Here is a 20,864-nt window from a genome sequence, read left to right on the forward strand (position 1 = left end):
AATCATACTTTACTCTCACTAAATGTAGTTATCTCCCTTACCTTTAAATAGAGTTTTTTCCCTTGCTCATAGAGACTAACTTTGGCAGTCAGGTGTTCTTGGTCTAAGATTGTAGTTTGCTTTTACATAATTATTATTAAAAAATTACAAATTTTGAGAGAGAATGAAATGGGTTTAACGTCCACCCAACACAAACTAGGTCGTTTCGGGACTAACACATGGTTTAATTTTTTTCAATAATTGGCTTGCACGCAGGGGTGTTTAGCAGTGGGAGGAAACCGACCCAGAGAAAACCCTCTAGCGTGGACAGGCAACTCCTTGTCACTTACAACTGGGGAATCAAAACCAACAAATTTTAAAGAATCGACCAAAAATATTTTAACAAGAACTTTATCAACTCTATTTTAAGTTTAGTTTTAAAAACAAAAAAACCCACAAGAATCTTTGCGTATGGGATCCTAGTACATGGCTGGGTTCTAAAGTTAGGTGGATCAAGCAACATACAGAATAAAAAATTTAAATTCATCATAATATTTTTACTTTGTTTTTAAAATAAAAATTTAACGAGGTTTTGATTCCAGAAAGTCCAATTAGACGAGAAAGTTCAGAATTATTAGGATCTGTCAGGGTGGTTTCCTGTTTACAGTCGTGCATCACTGAACAGCATCTCTTATCGTCTGGATTCCACCCACATAAAAAAGAAGATTTGTGTACAAGTTGGCATGCATGTAAAAGAACTTGATAAATGCTGTTTTCTGGGCAAAATTTCTCTCATGGCACACTGGTTGGTGGAGTAAAGTAGAACATTAATCCTCATTTCATGGCATCTTCAGAAATTGTCTATTTCATTTTGTGGGGTTGGATCATGATGGGTTTTCCCCGGTCCTCCGGTTTCCTCCCACTGATAAAGACCCTTACGCGCAAGCGAATCATTGAAATAAAATTGAACCATGTTAGTCATTGAAATAAAATTGAACCATGTTAGTCCCGAAATGAAATAGTTTTTGTCTAGTGGACGTTAAAACCCCATTTCTCCCTCTCTCTCTAATGAAAAATATGCCGTGTATCTTGCATGGCAACCACTTGTTATTATTTTTTTTTGTCCCCCACCTTTCGAAGAAAGTAGGGGACTATTAAAATGGGTCTGTCTGTCTGTCCTTCTGTCTGTCCGTCACACTTTTTGGGACACAATAACTCTCCTTCTAATTGACCTAGAATGTTCAAACTTGGTGTAGGTGTTTATTAGGTCAATGTCTTGATGGAGTTCGAAGATGAGCATTTTCTGATTAGGGTAAGCAGAGATAAGCAATTTGATTGGTTGATGCTCAGCCTCACTGTTGGCTTGTTTATCTTATTTTGTTACTTTGATTTCATTTGATTTTATTTTCAGCTGTTAACAATAAGTGGTTGTACCAGTAAACAGGGTGTTGGTATCAGCAGCTACTTTCAGAAATCTCCACAAAATAAACATACTACCAGTTCTTCTACTGTTCCACCTATTCCACAATCACTGCCGACGCCGTGTCCATTATCCATCTCTAACCCTCCTGATGAATCCAAGAAAAAGATTAAAAATCTGTGAGCAGCAACATCAGTTTCTAGTTTTACTATAATCAAAATTTCTTGTACTAGTCCTTTGGATGGGCCAAAAAATTACGTTCTTTTCTGCGTGCAAATTTAAATTTCATGTAAATGTTTCCTTGCCATTTGGTATTCGAAGCCAATCTTTATAAGCTAATTTTACTGTAAGCAATAATCCTCTTAATAGTTCTTTGGATGGGACAAAAAATAACAACATCCTTTTCTTTGTACAAATTTTAATTACATCTAATCATTTCCTTTTGGATTCAAAAAGAAGCTCTCTAGTTTTACTGTTATCAATAATTTTGATTCCCCGCTTGTACGTGACATGTAATAGGGTGGCCTGCCCAACATCGTGAATTTTCTCTATATCCTCCAACTGCTACAGACCTGTACAAGCAAATGAATTATTGAAATAAAATTGAACCACATGTTAGTCACTAAATGACCTAGTCAGTGTCAAGTTGATGTTAAACCCTCTCTTTATCTCTCTCTGTAATAGATATTACCCTATAGTCCTTTGGTTGGGACAAAAAAAATCTATTACACATAAAAATTTCCTTGGCAGTTGAAATTAGTAAAGAAGAATGAGATTAAATTTTATTGTTGTAATTTTGATTTATTTCAGTATTAAGCGGAGTGGTCCAAAACTTTCCAGGAAAAAAAAGAAAGAAAAAAATGTAATACCGAAACGAAATTCTCTGTTAAATGCGTTTAAAGTTGTTATTGAGACGAATGTAACGGACCGGAAAGATAAAATGGAAGACAATGATGATTTAGGAGACGACGTTAATGACATGGAAGTCAAATCATGCAGTACGTCTGAAAGTGATTTTCCGATTACGGACATGGCGGCAAGTAAAGAAGAAGACATTCAAATCGATTCAAAAGAAAATAAAGACAACATGAATGACGAAAGTGATGGCAAACCATTGGTTCGTAAAGCTAAAAAATACACAAAAAAACTGCCAGCAACAGATACGAAATTAATAGAATCCGGTGTGGTCGAGAAAACGAGTGTGAAAAATAGCGACAAAGCCGATCCCTACGATTTTGGCAGTCAGGATTTATCGCTGGAAAGCCCAAAAAAAACAAAAGTTGAAACGGTGCAGACAAAATCCAAATTAAAAACGAAATTCCCCCAAATTGTCACCACACCGGAAAAAGATCCACAATTGTCAACATTGGATATCAATAAAGAAATTCCTGAATTGATAATTACGAATTGTGAAAAGACAGATAATAATTTTGTTTCTGCAAAAACTGATAACGAAAACAGCGACTCACCAGATTCGTCGACGCCTAATTTGGTTAAATCAAAAACTCGTCTTCGCTGCCCGCGACTGTCCACCATTTTTAATCATAGTGTTAATACCTCCTTACCGTCTGCTAGTTTTGTGAATAAGCCCAAAGTTGTCTCCCCTGCTGAAACAATTCCTTATAAAGCAAACGTTATCACATCTGCCGAAACAATCCCTGTAAATCTTAAAGATAAATCGTCCGAAACAGTTTCTCCGTCGAAAGATATAGTCAACAACAAAGATACAGTGAAGCAGATGCGAAAAACAAGATCAATCAAATCTCGGGGGGTGAATTTCGACACAAACAGTTCGGTGAACGAATTCCAGGAGACAGACGTTTTACCTAAGATCTCTTTACCAAAAGAGCGGAACAAACGAAAGCAACCGGAATCAAAATCAGTAGCAACAAAGCCAAGAGCCAAATCAAGAAAAGTTACAAAAACGAATAATTATGATATTTTTAAGGCCTCCACTTCAGAGAAAAAAGCAGAAAGGTCGATATTGGATTTGTTGAATAACTCCAAAGCGGAAAGGTCGATATTGGATTTGTTGAATAACTCCAAGTCTGCTATCGTTAAAGCCGTGAAGCCAAGTGATATAAAAAGTTCATCAACGAAAGCTGCAGCCGATTTTGATATTCTTTTGATCGAAGAACTATCTGATCTTCCAAAAGTAAAAGATGAAAAAAACCTTGATTTAAGAAGAGAAGTTCTTGAAATTGAGTAAGTACATTGCAATTTTGCCATAACTGAAGAGAGATCACTTGGCCGAGAAAGTTCATTTGGATTTTTCGTTGTGGTCCCCCCTTGTCTAATTGTGCAGATGGTTCGAAATACCGAGGTCCTATTTACACATCGGCATGTGAGAGAGAGAGAAATGGGGTTTAACGTCCACTCGACACAAACTAGGTCATTTCGGGACTAACATATGGTTTAATTTTATTTCAATAATTCGCTTGCGCGTAGGGGTCTTTAGCAGTGGGAGGAAACCGGAGGACCCGGAGAAAACCCACGAGGCTGGACAGGCGACCCTACTCCTTGCCACGTACAACCGGGGATTCGAAACCACGCCAGTCGACTCAATGACAGACTTTATGATACAGCGCGCGCACGCTAACCATTCAGCCATCCAACCCCCCACATCGGCATGTACATCAAAGAACACTTGATAATTGGATTTAGAAATGAGAGAAGGCGCAAGTAGCACTCCCTCATAGCACACTGTATGGCGTAAACCCGTCTTCATTAGCTCAGTCGGAGTAGAACAGTAGGATGTTGCAACCCATTTATATCTATACTAATATTTGTGACTGTCGTTTGTCTGTCTGTCTGTTTGTCTGTCTGTTTGTGTCTGTTTGTCTGTCTGTTTGTCTGTCTGTTCGGGGGTTGGCGTCTACACTAGGTCTGCCCCGAGTCTGAAATTTGGGGTATAGGGGTAGCTCGGACCGGGGAGTAACATAGGCCAGGTGGTGTTAGTCTACCACTTCCAGTTTCGGGGTTATGACCTCCGAGGGAAGCCGGGCATTCTTCTAGTGTTATATAATAGATATATAAGTATATACATGTATGTTATATTATAGGTATATTATTATATTATACATGTATGTTATAGGTATATACATGTATATTATAGGTATATTGTTATATTATTGTAGAGATGTATCTGATTTAAATAGAGACCATATCAAGATGTTGGTGTTAAGCAGTGAGAGTTATCTTCGTGATATATTCCAGGGAAAGGTTTGTATAAATATAATTATATATCATATCACAACATCTCTATTATATGATGCTATTCCAGTCAAGGGGGGCAAGTGCGTGCTGTATCATAAGGTCTGTCATTGAATCAACTGGCGTGGTTTCGATTCCCGGGTTGTACGTGACAAGGATTAAGGTCGCCTGTCCAACCTCGTGGGTTTTCTCTGGGTCCTCCGGTTACATCCCACTGCTAAAGACCACATATGTTAGTCCCAAAATGACCTAGTTTGTGTTGAGTGGATAAACCCTCTCCCCCTCTCTCTCTCTCTCTCCTCTCTCTCTCTCTCTCTCTCTCTCTCTCTCTGTTCCAGTCGAACTGTTGGTATCATATAAGACCATTTAAATGTTATAATATTAGAATTTGAGAGAGTTTAACCTTAACACACAATAAATATCAATCTGATTAAAACAATTCTATATGATAACATATTATCTATTATATGATGGTATTCTAGCCAATTAACAACACATAAGATCGCAATTTGAAAGAATTTAACCTTTAAAGACAATAATCTGTTTTAATGTATAAGATTGGAATATTGATAAATATTTTGATATTATTTAAAATAAATATCTAGCTCAATCTGATTCAAATACAGATATATATTATATTTCGTTTTTTTATACTTTTGATGACGTCGACTACATGAAGATTTGACCGGTTGTACTTGAAGGTCGTGTCAGGGGTCATACGAGCGGCTTTTGACCTATCACGTCAGACATTTGATTTACTAATCAGCGCTGATATTTCTACTGGAATACCCACAGTTCCGTGCACCTCACGCCAAAAACTTGACGTAACAGACCGTTTCATTGGCTAATTCAACCAGAACGTGCGTTATATAACAACTCTTCCAAATCCTAGTGAAGTAAAGACACGTAACATGAAATTTTGAACTATAAAAACGAAACGAAACGAAATAGGATCTGTGTTTTAATCAGATTGGAGTTTTGCGAATCCGAAGTGAAAGTGAAAGCCTTGATGTATATAGGCCTATTCAAGAAAGGAAATGTCTGATTATTTTAAAATTTGCGGACTAATACAAGTGTACCAGTACATCCATGACAATTAAACACCACCATTTTTCTCCCCCAATATACTCCTAGATGTTACGAATTATTACCTAGTGTTTATATTTCCTTCAATTTGTTGGGGGGGTTGGATGACCGAATGGTTAGCACGTGCACGCTTTATCATAAGGTCTGTCATTGAGTCAAAGGGCGTGCTTTCGATTCGCTGGTTGTACGTGACAAGGAGTAGGGTCACCTGTCCAACCTCGTGGGTTTTCTCCGGGTACTCTGGTTTCCTAGCAACATGTACCTGCATGCAAAAAAATAAAATAAGATTGAACCTAGTCTCTCTCTCTCTCTCTCTCTCTCTCTCTCTCTCTCTCTCCAATTTGTGTATCAAAACTTCTTCACAGGCCTTAATTACAAAAGCTTTTTATGATTTGTAGGTTCAATCTAATCCAAGGGCAAATTTTACCTCTTGGACAACGAAGACCACATTCTTCTAATATTATCTTTAGTCTTTAAGAAGATAAAAATACCTTTATCTTCATGTACCCATATCTGATATGTTTTTTTTTTTGTTTTTTTGCAGGTGGTTTGTGAAAGACATCAAGATTATAAAAAAGGCGGAATGGACAGAAGTAAGTCAACATAATATTTATTTGTGGTGTGTTGATTGGTATTGATTTAGTTAATGAGGTCTGTCATTGAGTCAAATGGTGGGGTTTTGATTCCCAGCTTGTACATGACAAGGAGTAGGGTCATCTGTCAAACATATTGGGTTTCTCCAGGTCCTCAGGTTTTCTATGTTAGTCCTGAAATGACCTAGTTTGGGTTAACTGGATGTTAAACCCTCGATGTTTACAAGGATATTCACAAGGATATCCGACAATTCAAAATACTGACTATTTTTCTTTTTCTTTCATGTTCTTTAACTTTTTTTAATTGTCAGATATCCCATATAACAACTTTTGGTCTTCGAAGGGATTATTAGTGAGCAGAAATTCTCCCATGTATCTGTTATCACTGTCACTTCAGTCAGTTATATAGAAGGATAACTCTATTTTTCTTTTTGCGCTCATGACTGACACTAATGTTGTCCTTTAAAACTGTATTTTATAGATAATTTAAACTATCAAGTTCATCTTGAACTATTTACTGATGAACAACATGATGTTGTCATGGAAACATTGATGGAGATGTTCTGTAAAAAACATCACAAGGTGAGTATGTACAATTAAAATATAGATACAACAAACTAACAGAAGTATCGCGTTGATGAGATGTTAAATCCCTGTCTTTAGAAATGAATAAAATTATAACAATTATGAAACATTAAACCATAAAACAACATGATGTTAAAATTCACAGAAACAGGATTTAGTACACATGGTAAAACATCGGACACAAACATATATTAATCTGGGAAATGGAAGGAAACAGGAGAAAAATAGCAGAACAGTAGGATGTCCAACCCCCATTTTATTTGTATTATTTTTCGTCATCCTAGATGCAATATGAAAAAAACGTTAACGCTCTGCTAATTTTAAAGCAATCAGCATAAAAACTTTTCATCTTGACAATTGTGCATTGATTGACATCTCAATTCCAAGATGGTGGCAATAAGTCATGCTCATTTCAGTATATGGATTATTTATTTCAGTATACATGTAGGATATTATTTATTTCAGTATAAGGATTATTCAGTATATGGATTATTTCAGTATATGGATTATTTCAGTATATGGATTATTTATTTCAGTATATGGATTGTATGGATTATTTATTTCAGTATATGGATTATTTCAGTATATGGATTATTTCAGTATAAGGATTATTCAGTATATGGATTATTTATTTCAGTATATGGATTATTTATTTCAGTATACATGTAGGATATTATTTATTTCAGTATAAGGATTATTCAGTATATGGATTATTTATTTCAGTATAAGGATTATTCAGTATATGGATTATTTATTTCAGTATATGGATTATTTCAGTATATGGATTATTTCAGTATATGGATTATTTATTTCAGTATATGGATTATTTCAGTATATGGATTATTTCAGTATATGGATTATTTATTTCAGTATATGGATTATTTATTTCAGTATATGGATTATTTATTTCAGTATATGGATTGTATGGATTATTTATTTCAGTATATGGATTATTTATTGAAAGTTTTATTACCAGAAGTATTAGTCAAGATTTATATGGAAGTTAAAGGGACAACCCATCAAGAAACAGAGAGAATTATGAAAAGTCCACATCGATTTGAAAAATAAAAAATAAAATAAATGTTATCGATTTGAGGTCAAATACTTGTTTATTGTATTTATCATTGGATATTTCACAGGATATCCGTTATTAAAAATGAACGTTAGCATACAAATCAAAGTCCAAAATCTGAAGGCATGGTCCATTTATCTTGTCTGAATGTTTCAAATAAAAAATATTGAGTCATTGAGTGAGAAGGGAGGGTAGTTGGTGAGAAGGGAGCATAAGAGGAGAGAAAGGGAGGGTAGGTGATGAAAAGAGAGGGTAGGTGGTGAGAAGGGGAGGGTAGTTGGTGAGAAGAGAGGGTAGTTGGTGAGAAGGGAGGGTAGGAGGTGAGAATGGGAAATGGGAGGGTAATTAGTAAGAAGGGAAAGGAGGGTTGATGGTAAGAAGGGGAGGGTAGGAGGTGAAAAGGGAGGGTAGATGGTGAGAAGGGAGGGTAGTTGGTGAGAAGGGGAGGGTAGATGGTGAGAAGGGGAGGGTTGATGGTGAGAATTGAGGGTAGTTGGTGTGAAGGGAGGGTAGTTGGTGAGAAGGGAGGGTAGGAGGGAGTGTAGGAGGTGAGAAGGGAGGGTAGATGGTGAGAAGGGAGGGTAGTTGGTGAGAAGGGGAGGGTAGATGGTGAAAAGGGGAGGGTAGATGGTGAGAATTGAGGGTAGTTGGTGATAAGGGAGGGTTGAAGTTTAGAAAGGAGGGTAGTTGGTGAGAAGGGAGGGTGGGAGGTTTAAACACAGATCCTAATTCGTTTCGTTTTTTATAGTTCAAAATTTCGTTTTACCTGTCTTGACTGCACTAGGATCTGGAAGAGTTCTGGTTGAAGTGAGGGATTAGCTAATGAAACGGTCTGCTACGGCGAGTTTTTGGCGTGCGATGCACGTAATTGTGGGTAAACCCCTAGAGACGTCAACGCTGATTGGTTAATCAATGTCTGACGTCATAGGGTCAAAAGCCTCTCATACGACCCTTACTACAACAGGTCAGATCTCCATGTAGTCCAGGCCATGGAAAGTATAAAAAAAGATCTGTATTCTAATCGGATTGCATGTCTACCATTTACTTGTAAACATGAATAAAGTCAATCTGAACGACAGACTCACCCTACCTGCAGAGAAGTGACTCTGACACAGTGAATAGCCATGATATCCATATGACTTTATCTAAACGTCACAGGTCATGAGGTCACATCAACAAACAAATGTAAACACCATCATTATGATCATTATCAACGTTACAAGACACAATGTTACATTGTAAACAATAGCCTTCTTGCAGCCTTTAGGACTGTATAATTCGTACATAACGTCTTATCGCTTCTTCCAATGATTTTTCACAAAAATAACATCTACAACTCTAGATTTGACATCGGCATATTCGCACTATTTTGTGCTTCGGTCGTGTCTATTTCAATTCTGTTAATGTTTTTAACGTGGGGATTGACTAAAAGTTAATTTATTTCAGTTCTAAACAAAAATTTAAAACTTTAACGCAATTTTAAAAAATAGCCAAATTCTGGCTGGGATTACTGAGCAAAATAGCCATTCAAGGTATACGTGCGAAAAAAACCGCCAGCAACCATTTAATTTTCGTACGTTAGTTACGTACGGAATAAAGTAACTGTGTGTGATATCATGACCTCATCCGACAATACAAAAACAACTAACTGACGATTAACCGTCTTTAGATTACAACGTGGTAGTAAGTTCAACTTCAAAGAGGGGGGTTGCGTAGCCGAATGGTTAGCGTGTGCGCGCTGTATCATAAGGCCTGTCATTGAGTCAACTGGCGTGGTTTCGATTCCCCTGTTGTACGTGACAAGGAGTAGAGTCGCCCGGGCCAACCTCGTGGGTTTTCTCCGGGTCCCCCGGTTTCCTCCCACTGCTAAAGACCCCTAAACACAAACGAATTGTTGAAATAAAATTGAACCATATGTTAGTCCCGAAATGACCTAGTTTGTGTCGAGTTGACGTTAAACCCCATTTCTCTCTCCTCTCTCTCTCTCAACTTCGAAGAAATGTAGAACTTTATTATTGACAGATGATATTCAGAAAAAGGAGAAAAGTGTACCATTTTTCATAAGAGGCAGGATAGATCGATGGAATTTCAGTTGATCATATCTTTGTAACGGAACCATGTGTTCACTAATATTCTTATTAGAGATTCAACTTTTATCATTATTATAGTTTGCTATTGAATTTTTATGTGGCTCAAATCCCTCCAAGAAACATTAATGTGACTTTATGCAATTGAAACATTTAAAGTACCAACCAAACGATCACGCTAATCAAATTACATATTAGTTTCATTGCAAATGGCAAAAAGGCAAACCATTTGTTTAATTAATTACATAAGCTTTGTGACCTTGATATTGTCTGTTTACCGCCGAACACCAGGAAGAAGATTCATTTATATAAGAGATTAACTTCAGAAACACACGCAAACTTTTTGGCCGGAGAAACCGGCTAAGTGATTCAAAAATCAGCATTTGGGTGATTACTTGTTCGTGGTGTTTGAAGTCCGCTTCCACCGAGGGTCATATGGCAGACAAGTTGTTTTTTTTAAATGTTTATTATCTTAGCGCAATTGCCCGGGTCTTTGCTGTGGGAGGAAACCGGAGTAAAGCCAGTAGGTCCAGAAGGCGTCCCTGTCACCAAGCTACATACGTTCACATCAGGGACCAAAGCCATAGGTGACGGCCAGCTAGGCTACCCTCTCCAATGTGATTACTTGCACCAGAAGTAAAACGTATTTTGCCAAATCTATGTTGATATTCGTGCTAATATTGCATAAATCTATGTTGATCTTAAAAGTCGTTGGGGGCATTCTTCGAATAATTGTTATATGTCTGTGAAATGGCTGTATCATTTAATTTAACTGTACTGCGTGCATCAATATTACTTCGAATTCCCGTGTCCGATAAACATTTGAACGCGGTAGTCGCATTGATCAATCCAAAAGGCTTTTTAACGTTTGTGTTCTATATGGGCCAGACAGGAAAACAAGCGATTGCCAAGATCTTTGACATATTTTGTTTTGGAATTCTTAAAATCTTAAAAGCTAAATTGAGGCGTGTGATTCTGTGGGGCACAACCCCCCCCCCCCCTCCAAACAACAGTATTTTATATCGCTATAGAGGGGAGCTCGGGGTAGCAGTAGAGCGCAAAATCTATGGCGTAAATCGTACCATTGAGTTCTATTCACTTCGCTTCAGCAGTGGCTGTATAATATAAATTAATTCGAGATTCTATAATTACCGTTTGCTCAACAATAACCGTAATTTAGTCAACACCTGAATTATACTGCGCGTGGCGACTCAGATCTGTTTTTTGTTGGGGTTTTTCTTAGTCCAACCTCGTGGGTTTTCTCCGGTTCCCCCCCCCCCCCACTGTGTAAGACCCCTACGCGCAATCGAATTATTGAATTAAAATTGAACCATGTGTTAGTCCCGAAATGACCAAGTTGTGTCGAGTGGACGTAAAACCCCATGTCTCTCTCTCTCTCTCTCTCTCTCTCTCTCTCTCTCTCTCTCTCTCTCTCTCTCTCTCTCTCTCTCTCTCTCTGTGAATTAAACCCGCTACCACTTCCTATTGCTAGTGTACTTTTGTAATTGGGACCCAAGGTTGATCATTGAGCAAGGCTGTCGGGATGCAGAAAGGAACAGCAACTAATCATTTGGATGGGACGTAAATGAAACCTTGGTGGTTGCCAAATTTTCCCTCATAGCACACTGCATGTCGTATGCCCAACCTCAACAGCATGGTTTTTGCAGAAATGTTGGATGCTATAAACCCATTCCATTTCTTGTGTAGACCTTACGTATGTAAACATATTAATTCTAGGCATAGGCGTAGGTGCCGGGAGGGGGAGGGTGTAGATTCGGTGAACCGTCCATTTTTAGGGAAATGTTTTTTTCGTATTGCGGCCACAGAGAATGAGACCATATATATATATATATATATCATTCTGAAAATTCGGGTGACAAAAGAAAATTTTAAATTTTCGGACAAATAGCCTCAGACTCCCCAACCCCACCCTCTCGCCCCAACTGGGATTGCCCCCAGCCCACCCTGACGCCTATGTTTATAGGTTTAACATGCGTAAAAGACATTATTTCTGTTTTATGTTTATCACTTTCTCCTACTGGTAAACGATCACTTGACGCAATACAAGATGTTTTCCTGTCTGGAAGTTCTGGAAATATCCTTGGAGAATGTCAAATTACGTCATCGACACATTACGTCACTCCAACGCAGAAAGGAACTTCTCTTGTTATATTTTAAAGACAGTTTATCTTGTTTATATCTTCTCGATTTACCAGTTTTTTTTTAAATCAAGATACATCCGGGATTTCCCCCCTCTTGCTTGATGCGATACTGAAAACTATATAATTACACCTATCTATCAAAAACGTTGGCCCTATAGTTGAATCCATTGCTGACAATTATGAGATAAATTTCCTCGGAAAATGAAATTGGCACAAATTGCATGATCAATCTGGATGATTGGAAAGACTTGACAATGTTATCTACGGATCGATATTACGCACGATTGTGGGCATCAGAATTCCCTTATGGTTAATTACAAATCTATTTTGTCGTTAGCAGACAGAGTAAGGATTGCTTGTCAATACGACACACACTATATATATATATATATATATAATGCCTCGGACAAGATGGAACAACAACATTAACAACGTGGAGTCAGACCAGTCATGTTAGAATCTACGTCAGGGTGTCATTACAATTCTCCGCGAGTTGATACTTTAGTATAAGGTGTATTTTAGAACAGAGATGACAGAAATTTTGATCATTTGCACTGTTGTGTTTTTGGAAAATTCCTAAAGACAAGGCGTAAGACATCACTGTTTAACAAACCTTGGTTTATCGAAATTTAACAAGGTGCTATAAATCTTTATTTTGTTCTGGTTGTTGATGTTTTGTATCTGTGAAGACGAGATGAATTGTACGAAACCCGGGTCATATTATTTTAAAAGACAATGAACAGCAAGACAAATTTAAAAAGAACATGGTACATTAACAAAATGCAACATTTTCGCTAACTTAAAAATAATATTAAAAACAATTAACGAAATTGTGCGGATAAAGTTTAAGTTCAGAAAAAAAAAACAACAGTGGACCCAATCCAAGTAAATATTTCTAGTGTAGTGGATGCTTAAAGTTATTTTTTTAAAACAACAGTGGACTCAATCCAAGTAAATATTTCTAGTGTAGTGGATGTTTAAAGTTCATTTTTTTTAAAACAAAAGACAAGTAATAATTATATGTTGATCTTGTCAGCTTGATAAAAAAAACTTGATAAAAGTTCAGAAGGTGAAGACTCAAGCACCATGTATAATCGTCTACGAATGGACGACAAGAAGGGGACTCCTACATTAGAAAATGTCGGAAAGTCCGCGAGTTATAGAAGTTTTGATAAACCGGATAAAACGGACGTGAAACACTTATTCCATGCTATTCAAAGAGGCAAAGTCCGGCTGACTAAATTTATTATTGAAGCCGCTGAAGGTAAATTACAGAATTCTAGGGATTCTGATGGGAAAACGCCACTTATTTTTACCTGTATGCTAAAGGTAAGATTATATATACTCTTCTTTCACCTGGATTTTGTTGAGGGTCAGGGAAAACGATGCTAGCTCACTAACCCAAGATTTTCAACTTGTTTCTACTTTTCAATGGCGCGTCTTCATTAGCCCAGTAGGAGCAGAACAGTAGGACGTTAAACCCCATTTGGGGGGTCACGGTGGCTAAGTGGGTAAGACACTGGCTCGCTAGCCTGGAGGTCCCGTGTACACATTGGCGTGCACGTAAAAGATCCCTTGACAGTTGGAATTCGATATAAGAGTAGACCTTAGTGCTGCTGTCCGGGCAAAATTTCCCTCATAGCACACTGTATGGCGTATGCCCGTCTTCATTAGCCCAGTTCGGAGCAAAACAGTCGGACGTTAAACCCCATTTCATTTCATTTCATTTCGTTAAACCCCATTTCATTCCACTCTAGCACATTTTATGGCGTATGCCATTCTTCATTAGCCCAGTAGCAGCAGAATAGTAGGACGTTAAACCCCATTTCATTCCACTCTTCCGCACTGTATGGCTTGTTCCGTTCGTCATTAGTTCTCCCATCTTTAACAAGCAAAAAAGTCAATCTTTCTTAGCTTGATAAAGACAGGAGAAGCCTCGTCGAAACGACACAATCCCACTTTAAAGACAAATATAATGACAGACCATGTCCAACAACTGGATCTGCCTGGTACTTCAGTTCGGTATAAGTAATGAATTTGCGTGGATTAATTTGATTAGTAGACAATTACGGTATTGAATTGGAAAGAAAACCTGCCAGTGCTATATTCAATATTCTCACAGAAACTGTGCCATCTTCGTTTGCCATGTGTTGACCTTTTTCGGAACTAACATATGGTTCAATTTTATTGCAATAATTCGCTTATGCGTAGGGGTCTTTAGCAGTGGGAGGAAACCAGAGGACCCGGAGAAAACCCACGAAGTTGGACAGACAACCCTACGCTTTGTCACGTACAACCGGGGAATCGAAACCACGCCAACCCTTATGATACAGCACGCACGTGCTAACCATTCGGCCATCCAACCCCCCATCCTCAATAGCAGGTTTTGATCTCGCTTTGATTCCGTACATCTTACCAAACCCTTCACGCAATACCCTGCATCACCAATTTCGAATGGGTACTGACCCAGCTTGAGAGTCTATCAGATTCCTCGATGATCGCGACTACCAAGTCTTGCGCTTTACAGCTAAACTGTCAACCTGTGATAACAGAGTTGCAAACTTCAAGGTTCGTTCAATGTAGAGGTTTCCATGGAGGTCGCCATGTTTGATTTGAATGTGTTTGTGTCACAACCTCTGATAAGACGCTACGTGTTCACGTGTCTACCGTAAAGGGAGATAATGTAGCTATGAATTAGAGTATTACAAAGACGTGTAGCAACGTCTAGATGTTGTAAAAACTCGCGGTCGTTGCTTCAGGAACATGGGTCGGGTGTAGAAAATATCACTGTCCGGCAAAAATGTCCCTGAAAGCTTACTATCTTCATTAGCCCGGTTGGTGCAGAAAAGCAGAACGTTAAGTGGGTAAGACGCTGGCTCGCTAGCCTGGAGGTCGGGTGTTCGATCCCTGCATTGGCCGAGAAAGTTCATCCAGATTTTCCGGCGTGGTTCTCCCTTGTCAATGATGCAAGACGGAGGGGCTGACAAGGAAAGCTGTCTAGTCGTTCGGATGGGACGAAAAACCGAGGTCCCGTGTACACATTGGCGTGCACGTAAAAGATCCCTTGACAGTTGGAATTCGATATAAGAGTATGCCGTAGTGCCGCTGTCCGGGCAAAATTTCCCTCATAGCACACTGTATGGCGTATGCCCGTCTTCATTAGCCCAGTATAGGAGCAGAACAGTAGGACGTTAAACCCCATTTCATTTCATTTCATTACTTTTGTTATTCATTCAGGAGGAGAGAACTCGTGCCCAACTGGTGCGACTTCTGCTAGATAAGCATGCCGATGTGAATCTGAGAGACGCCGATGGTAGAACAGCTCTGAGTTACGCCTGTGAGAACCGATGTAATGACATAGTAAATATGTTGATACATATATATAATATAGATCCGGATACTGTCGATAAAAAAGGTAAATATAATACGTCACAAAAATACACGTTACGTCACACAAATACAATAATTTGTACGTACACGCCCTGACTAGAAGTAGGGTCGGTAGGACGGTTTACCCAATAGCACCCAATACTACCCAACACTATCCATTACAGAACAGCAGGACTTTAAAGTAGCTAAGTCTCTAACTCAATATCATCCAAAATCTTTAACATTGAAAACACGATTTATTTGTCGGTTTAAATCAATATTGATGTTGTGATCTTACCGGGAAAAGATGGCCTTCTAATATCCAATATTTAAGACATAATAAACATTTTACAATTGGTACACGAATCGTGTACCATAATGCGTTTCAGCGCTAATTGTAATAAGGGTCTCGAAAAACGAGGCTAGGCATATTCCATAAGTCATGTCAAACGGTGACTCTATATTCTTATCTGGAGAACATGCCCAATAAATATTATCGGCGTAGACTGAAATAACCAGACGCTAGAGATTGAAATTCGATTGATAATATTGGCGTAATTCGCCGAACCTAACTGATTAGAAATTACAGTAAAAACAGAAACGATTGAATGTAAATCAATTTATATACTACATTCATATTACATTATTGTATGCATTGCGACCCATTTGTGTCAATTTCTAGGTCCCAAATATTAGCGACTTAGCTCCTTTAAACCCCATTTCATTTCATTTCATTTCATTTCATTTCTGGGGCCACTCTACTTTGTGCGGCATTTTTCGGGCATCGATTATTATTTGTTAATGCAGATGCAACAACCTGACTGGATGATTGGAATTCGGGTGGTCATAGAGTGGGATTTCGGTTGCAAAGCGAATGGACAACTTTAAAAGTGCTTAACCCACGGGTCAGAATAGCAGAAAACCCCATTTGCCGCAGTTAAATTCTCAACATTTTCGCCCGACGGTCCCGTCTCAGTGGACTGTAAACGATTAATTGGTATTCGAGTCAGCCACCTAAGTTAGTGTATATTAGATCACTTTGAAGTTGCCATATTCATGGGCTGGAATAGCAAAAAAACGATTTTGCGGCTATCAAACTTCCCAAATTTCCCCGGGAATCGAAACCACGGTAGTTGAACAGAATTCGGGAGGTTGGATGGCCGAATGGTTAGCACGTGCGCATTGTATCATAAGGTCTGTCATTGAGTCAACTGGCGGGGTTTGGATTCCCCGGTTGTACGTGACAAGGCGTAGGGTGGCCTGTTCAACCTCAGTTTTTTTTCTGGGTCCTCCGGGTTTCTGCTGTCCAACCTCGTGGGTTTTCTCTGGGTACTTCGGTTAGATCATAAGGCCTGTCATTGAGCCAAGCGACCGCTTGTACGTGACAAGGCATAGGGTCGCCGGACCATGCCCCCTCCCCCCACTGCAAACGACCACTACGCGCAAGCGAATTATTGAAATAAAAATTGAACCATGTGTTAGTCCCGAAATGACCTAGTTTGTGTCGAGTGGACGTTAAACTCTCTCTCTCTCTCTCTCTCCCCCCTCCGGCAGAATTCTACAATATCAATAAGTTAATTCCCAATATTCACTATAAATATATTCTTAATATATTTTTTTCTGTCTTCTTCAGGAAACACGCCTCTGATTTACTGTGCAAAAGAAGGAAACGATGTGGCCATTGAAATTCTTATCAAATGCTTTCGAAGGCTGGGGTTAAAGGTCGACCATATAAACAACGAAGGCTTCTCTGCATTACTTGAATCCGCCCGGAACTCGCATTTGACATGCGCCAAAATATTAGCCATTCAGGGACGCGCACATCGAACAGTACGTGACAGACAAAATGGCCGAACCGCCTTTGAATGGTTTATGGCGCAAGGCTATGATAAGAATGATTTGGGATTCCTTCAAGTGACGTCTAAGTTTGTCAGAGCCGTTAAGTTAACCGCCATCCTCAAAAGTAAAACGTTTGGTTCTCCCAAACCAACCGTCGTGAGTCACAAAATACGCCACGCAAGAGCAGAAGCTAGCAATCACGAGAGACAGAAATTGAAACACGGTAGAAGTAAGAGCCTAATGAGTCGACCTGTGGAGCATGCGCGTGGGAAATCGAAATACAAGAAGCAGAGATCCGTTGAGAATGCCCCGAGAGTGACCGTGAGTCAATCAGGGCCGATAACTGTCACAACTGTCATCTCCACGGTTACGTCAATCGCCAACCTAACACTCGGAACGACAGAAAACCAGCTCCTGGATGTCATCAGTGTACAGTCAGTGGAAGACCTGAAAACAGCCACAGGGATCACGGAAGAGGCAAAAGAGAAAATGGAAACGAGGAAGGTGGAAGACACCGTTGCAGTTTCAATTTGTCCGTCCTGTGACCAGGAAGAACACTTCCTTAATATCGTTAAACTCGACAGTTGAATGGACGCCATTTTGTTGTTACAGCCTGTTCCTAGTACGATTCCATGCACTCACAAACGTGCCCTAGATTATTTACGAATTGTACGATAAAATCAATTCAACACGCTCAAATATTTGTTTACTTACGGAAATGAGGCAGTTATGGAGGCGTTTAAAGCGAGAATTTCATATTTTCTAAGAAAGTTAAAACATTTCTATGTCTTTTGCTCAGTACGTTGTCAACTCACTATTATACGATCATAGGTATCATTCTCACACTTAAAAATCATTCACCCCCGGAAATAATAACACAATTACCCCCCTTGTTTTTCTACCCCGCCCCCCGTGGAATAGATATCTTCAAACGTGAATTATGGGATTAATAGGATTATTCTTTAAGAAGGTAGGACTGTTTATAGATACCATCTATTTTAAGGATTTATTTTAATACATTTTAAAAATATAACTTAAAAATATGAAATTATCGCTTTAATGAATTTCGGAAATTTTAAGGCCCCTGGTGAAACTATTTGCTAGCTTCCGGAAATGACGTTATAGTTAACGAGGTCGGATACCTTCGCACGCCGATTTAGGCATCACATGGGGGAGGTGTTAAAGGTACAGTTAGGGGGTTAGTAACACCAACTCTAACGCCGAATTCCGGATAATTGAACTTCCCGTATGTAAATGCCCTAACCAACTGACCTGATCTACCCAACCGACTTGAACTCCCCCACTTCCTGTCTGCCCCCACCCCCACTTCCGGTGTGAAAATAAACATCATTCCAGTAATTGAGAGATGCGTGCGTTTCAGTACTATTTTTTAACACGGGACTCGAAGAACGAGGCGAGACATATTCCACAAGTCATGTCCAACGGTGACATCATACTCTTATCCGGAGAGCATGCGCAATCAATACTGTCAGTGTAGACTGGAATAACTAGGCGCTAGAGAATGCTATTCGATTGAGACTTCTGGCGTTTTTCGCCAAACATAACTGATTAGAAATTAGAGTAAAAACGGAAACGATTGAATGTAAATCAGTTTATATACATTCATATTACATTATTATATGCGTTGCGACCCATTCGTGTCAATTTCTAGGTCCCAAATATTAGCTCCTTTTACACGTTTTCTTTAATGCTGAATGAAGCAACCAGGCTGGGTGATGTTTCTATCTTCATAGGTTTTCACTTGTAGATTTGTCACCGTAAAAATACTTAAACACAGATATGAGCGGGAAGACTGACGATATTTTAAAAGGAAACAAATGTACTTTTTGTTAAGTTAAAAAGTTTAAATGGCTGTGATGTTGAATAAAGCTAAGTATTTAAATAATATCACGTTGTTTTCTTAATCTGATTAAAACACAGATCCTATTTCGTTTCGTTTATATAGTTCAAAATTTCGTTTTACTTGTCTTTACTACACCAGGATCTTGAAGAGTTGTTATCGTTGACGTGTTCTGAATGGTGTGAGGAATTAGCCAATGAAACAATCTGTTACGGCGAGCTTTAGGTGTGTATTGCACGCAACTGTGGGTAATCCACTAATAACATCAATGCTTATTGGTTAATCAAATGTCTGACGTGATAGGGTCAAAAGCCGCTCGTATAACGTCTGACGCGACCTATCGCTACAACCGGTCAGATCTTCATGTAGTGTTGGCCATTTAATGCAGGAACAAACATTAAATGTCATTACATGTGTAACAAACAATACAGCTCACAGGAACATAACATATCATATTGTAGAAATGGTTCCACTACTGATGTCTCCCGCCTTACTTCAGCCACAGTAGTGGCTCGTCCTACAGGAGTTCCTTTGCGCAAGTCTTTTTAGTGAAATCACTACAAAAAGGTTACTGGCCTATAGCTCCCTTAATTTACACATAAACTGATCCAAAACAGTACTGCACCTAGCTTAACATATAATAAATCAATTCCTATTGGAATAAAGGTGAAGCCTTACCGCATAATTATATGATTTGATGAAACCCAACTGCTACCTGAAATTTCAACCGGCTGGTGTCATGGCGGCTTGTGTAATACGCCATTACAAGAAACATCGCTATGCAAATGTAGAACGCATAACCATAAAGAAAAACTGTTCGGTAACTATTTTAGTGGTCCAGTCTTCAATATTTGTCATAGAATTACTTATTCCAATACAAACTGTAATGATATATGTTGACAATTGTGCGTTTGAACCTATTTGAACTTGCGTAAGGATTCTTAGACTGTATCAATTGTAACGTTAAACACACAGTTCAACGTGACAAGTATAGTAACTAATCATATTGTAGTCATTACGGCCAGGGGCGGATTGGGGCCGGGAACCGGTCCGGGCTCCCGTGTTGGAGCGGCCCCTTTTACTGACCGCGGAGTCCTAGAAAATTTTGAAAAATGAACCCCAAATATGCGATTTGGTAGCATATCTGATTATAATCTCTGTCAAATAATATATCTCATAAATCGATTAATTTACGCCAAAACCACGACCTGCAAGTAATTTACAAACATCAACACCAGCCTCAGGAAATCGTCTCGCACTCATATTCAGCCAGCAGACCAGCTATCATCAAAATTTTGCTCAGGCCTTAAAATTGAATTTTTTTGGAGTTACGAACCACCAGCAGACGTTTCTGGCGTATCCCCACAAACACGGAGCAGGTGACTAAATAATTAGTAAATTTGCGGGCGACAGTGTTGGGTGAATCCGATGAAATTTTCGGATAAAATTCGGAATCCCCATTGCAGGATTCCGAATTCCGGCCCACACCCAGCACACCCGGCCAAGAAAGTCTATTATAACAGCCCATTCCAGACTCCAGTGATGGCGTGGCGGCCCGTTAAAGCCACCCGCCACATACAACATGATCATCATCGCTC

General features: G+C 39.0%; 2 protein-coding genes across 3 annotated transcripts; both read left to right on the forward strand.

The window, feature by feature from the left end:
• Positions 1–75: 75 nt before the first annotated feature.
• LOC126822670 (uncharacterized) lies at positions 76–7,966 on the forward strand. 2 transcript variants are annotated; one of them, XM_050551674.1, is made up of 7 exons: positions 76–111; positions 1,391–1,578; positions 2,210–3,604; positions 4,537–4,621; positions 6,243–6,291; positions 6,773–6,873; positions 7,819–7,966. In XM_050551674.1, the coding sequence occupies exons 3-7, from the start codon at positions 2,340–2,342 to the stop codon at positions 7,942–7,944; spliced, it is 1,626 nt and encodes a 541-aa protein (XP_050407631.1). In that variant the 5' UTR covers positions 76–111; positions 1,391–1,578; positions 2,210–2,339; the 3' UTR covers positions 7,945–7,966. The 2 variants fall into 2 exon arrangements, with proteins under 2 accessions (XP_050407631.1, XP_050407630.1); XM_050551673.2 differs by lacking the exon at positions 76–111 and adding an exon at positions 1,091–1,291.
• Positions 7,967–13,283: 5,317 nt separating this feature from the next.
• On the forward strand, positions 13,284–19,235 carry LOC126821314 (ankyrin repeat domain-containing protein 50-like). The gene is made up of 3 exons (XM_050549716.2): positions 13,284–13,526; positions 15,435–15,612; positions 17,200–19,235. Exons 1-3 carry the CDS (start codon positions 13,284–13,286, stop codon positions 17,991–17,993), a joined length of 1,215 nt encoding a protein of 404 aa, XP_050405673.1. The 3' UTR covers positions 17,994–19,235.
• The last annotated feature ends 1,629 nt before the right edge of the window (positions 19,236–20,864 follow it).

This window comes from Patella vulgata, chromosome 5 (genome assembly GCF_932274485.2).
Source record: "Patella vulgata chromosome 5, xgPatVulg1.2, whole genome shotgun sequence".
NCBI classification, from domain to species: Eukaryota; Metazoa; Mollusca; class Gastropoda; family Patellidae; genus Patella; species Patella vulgata.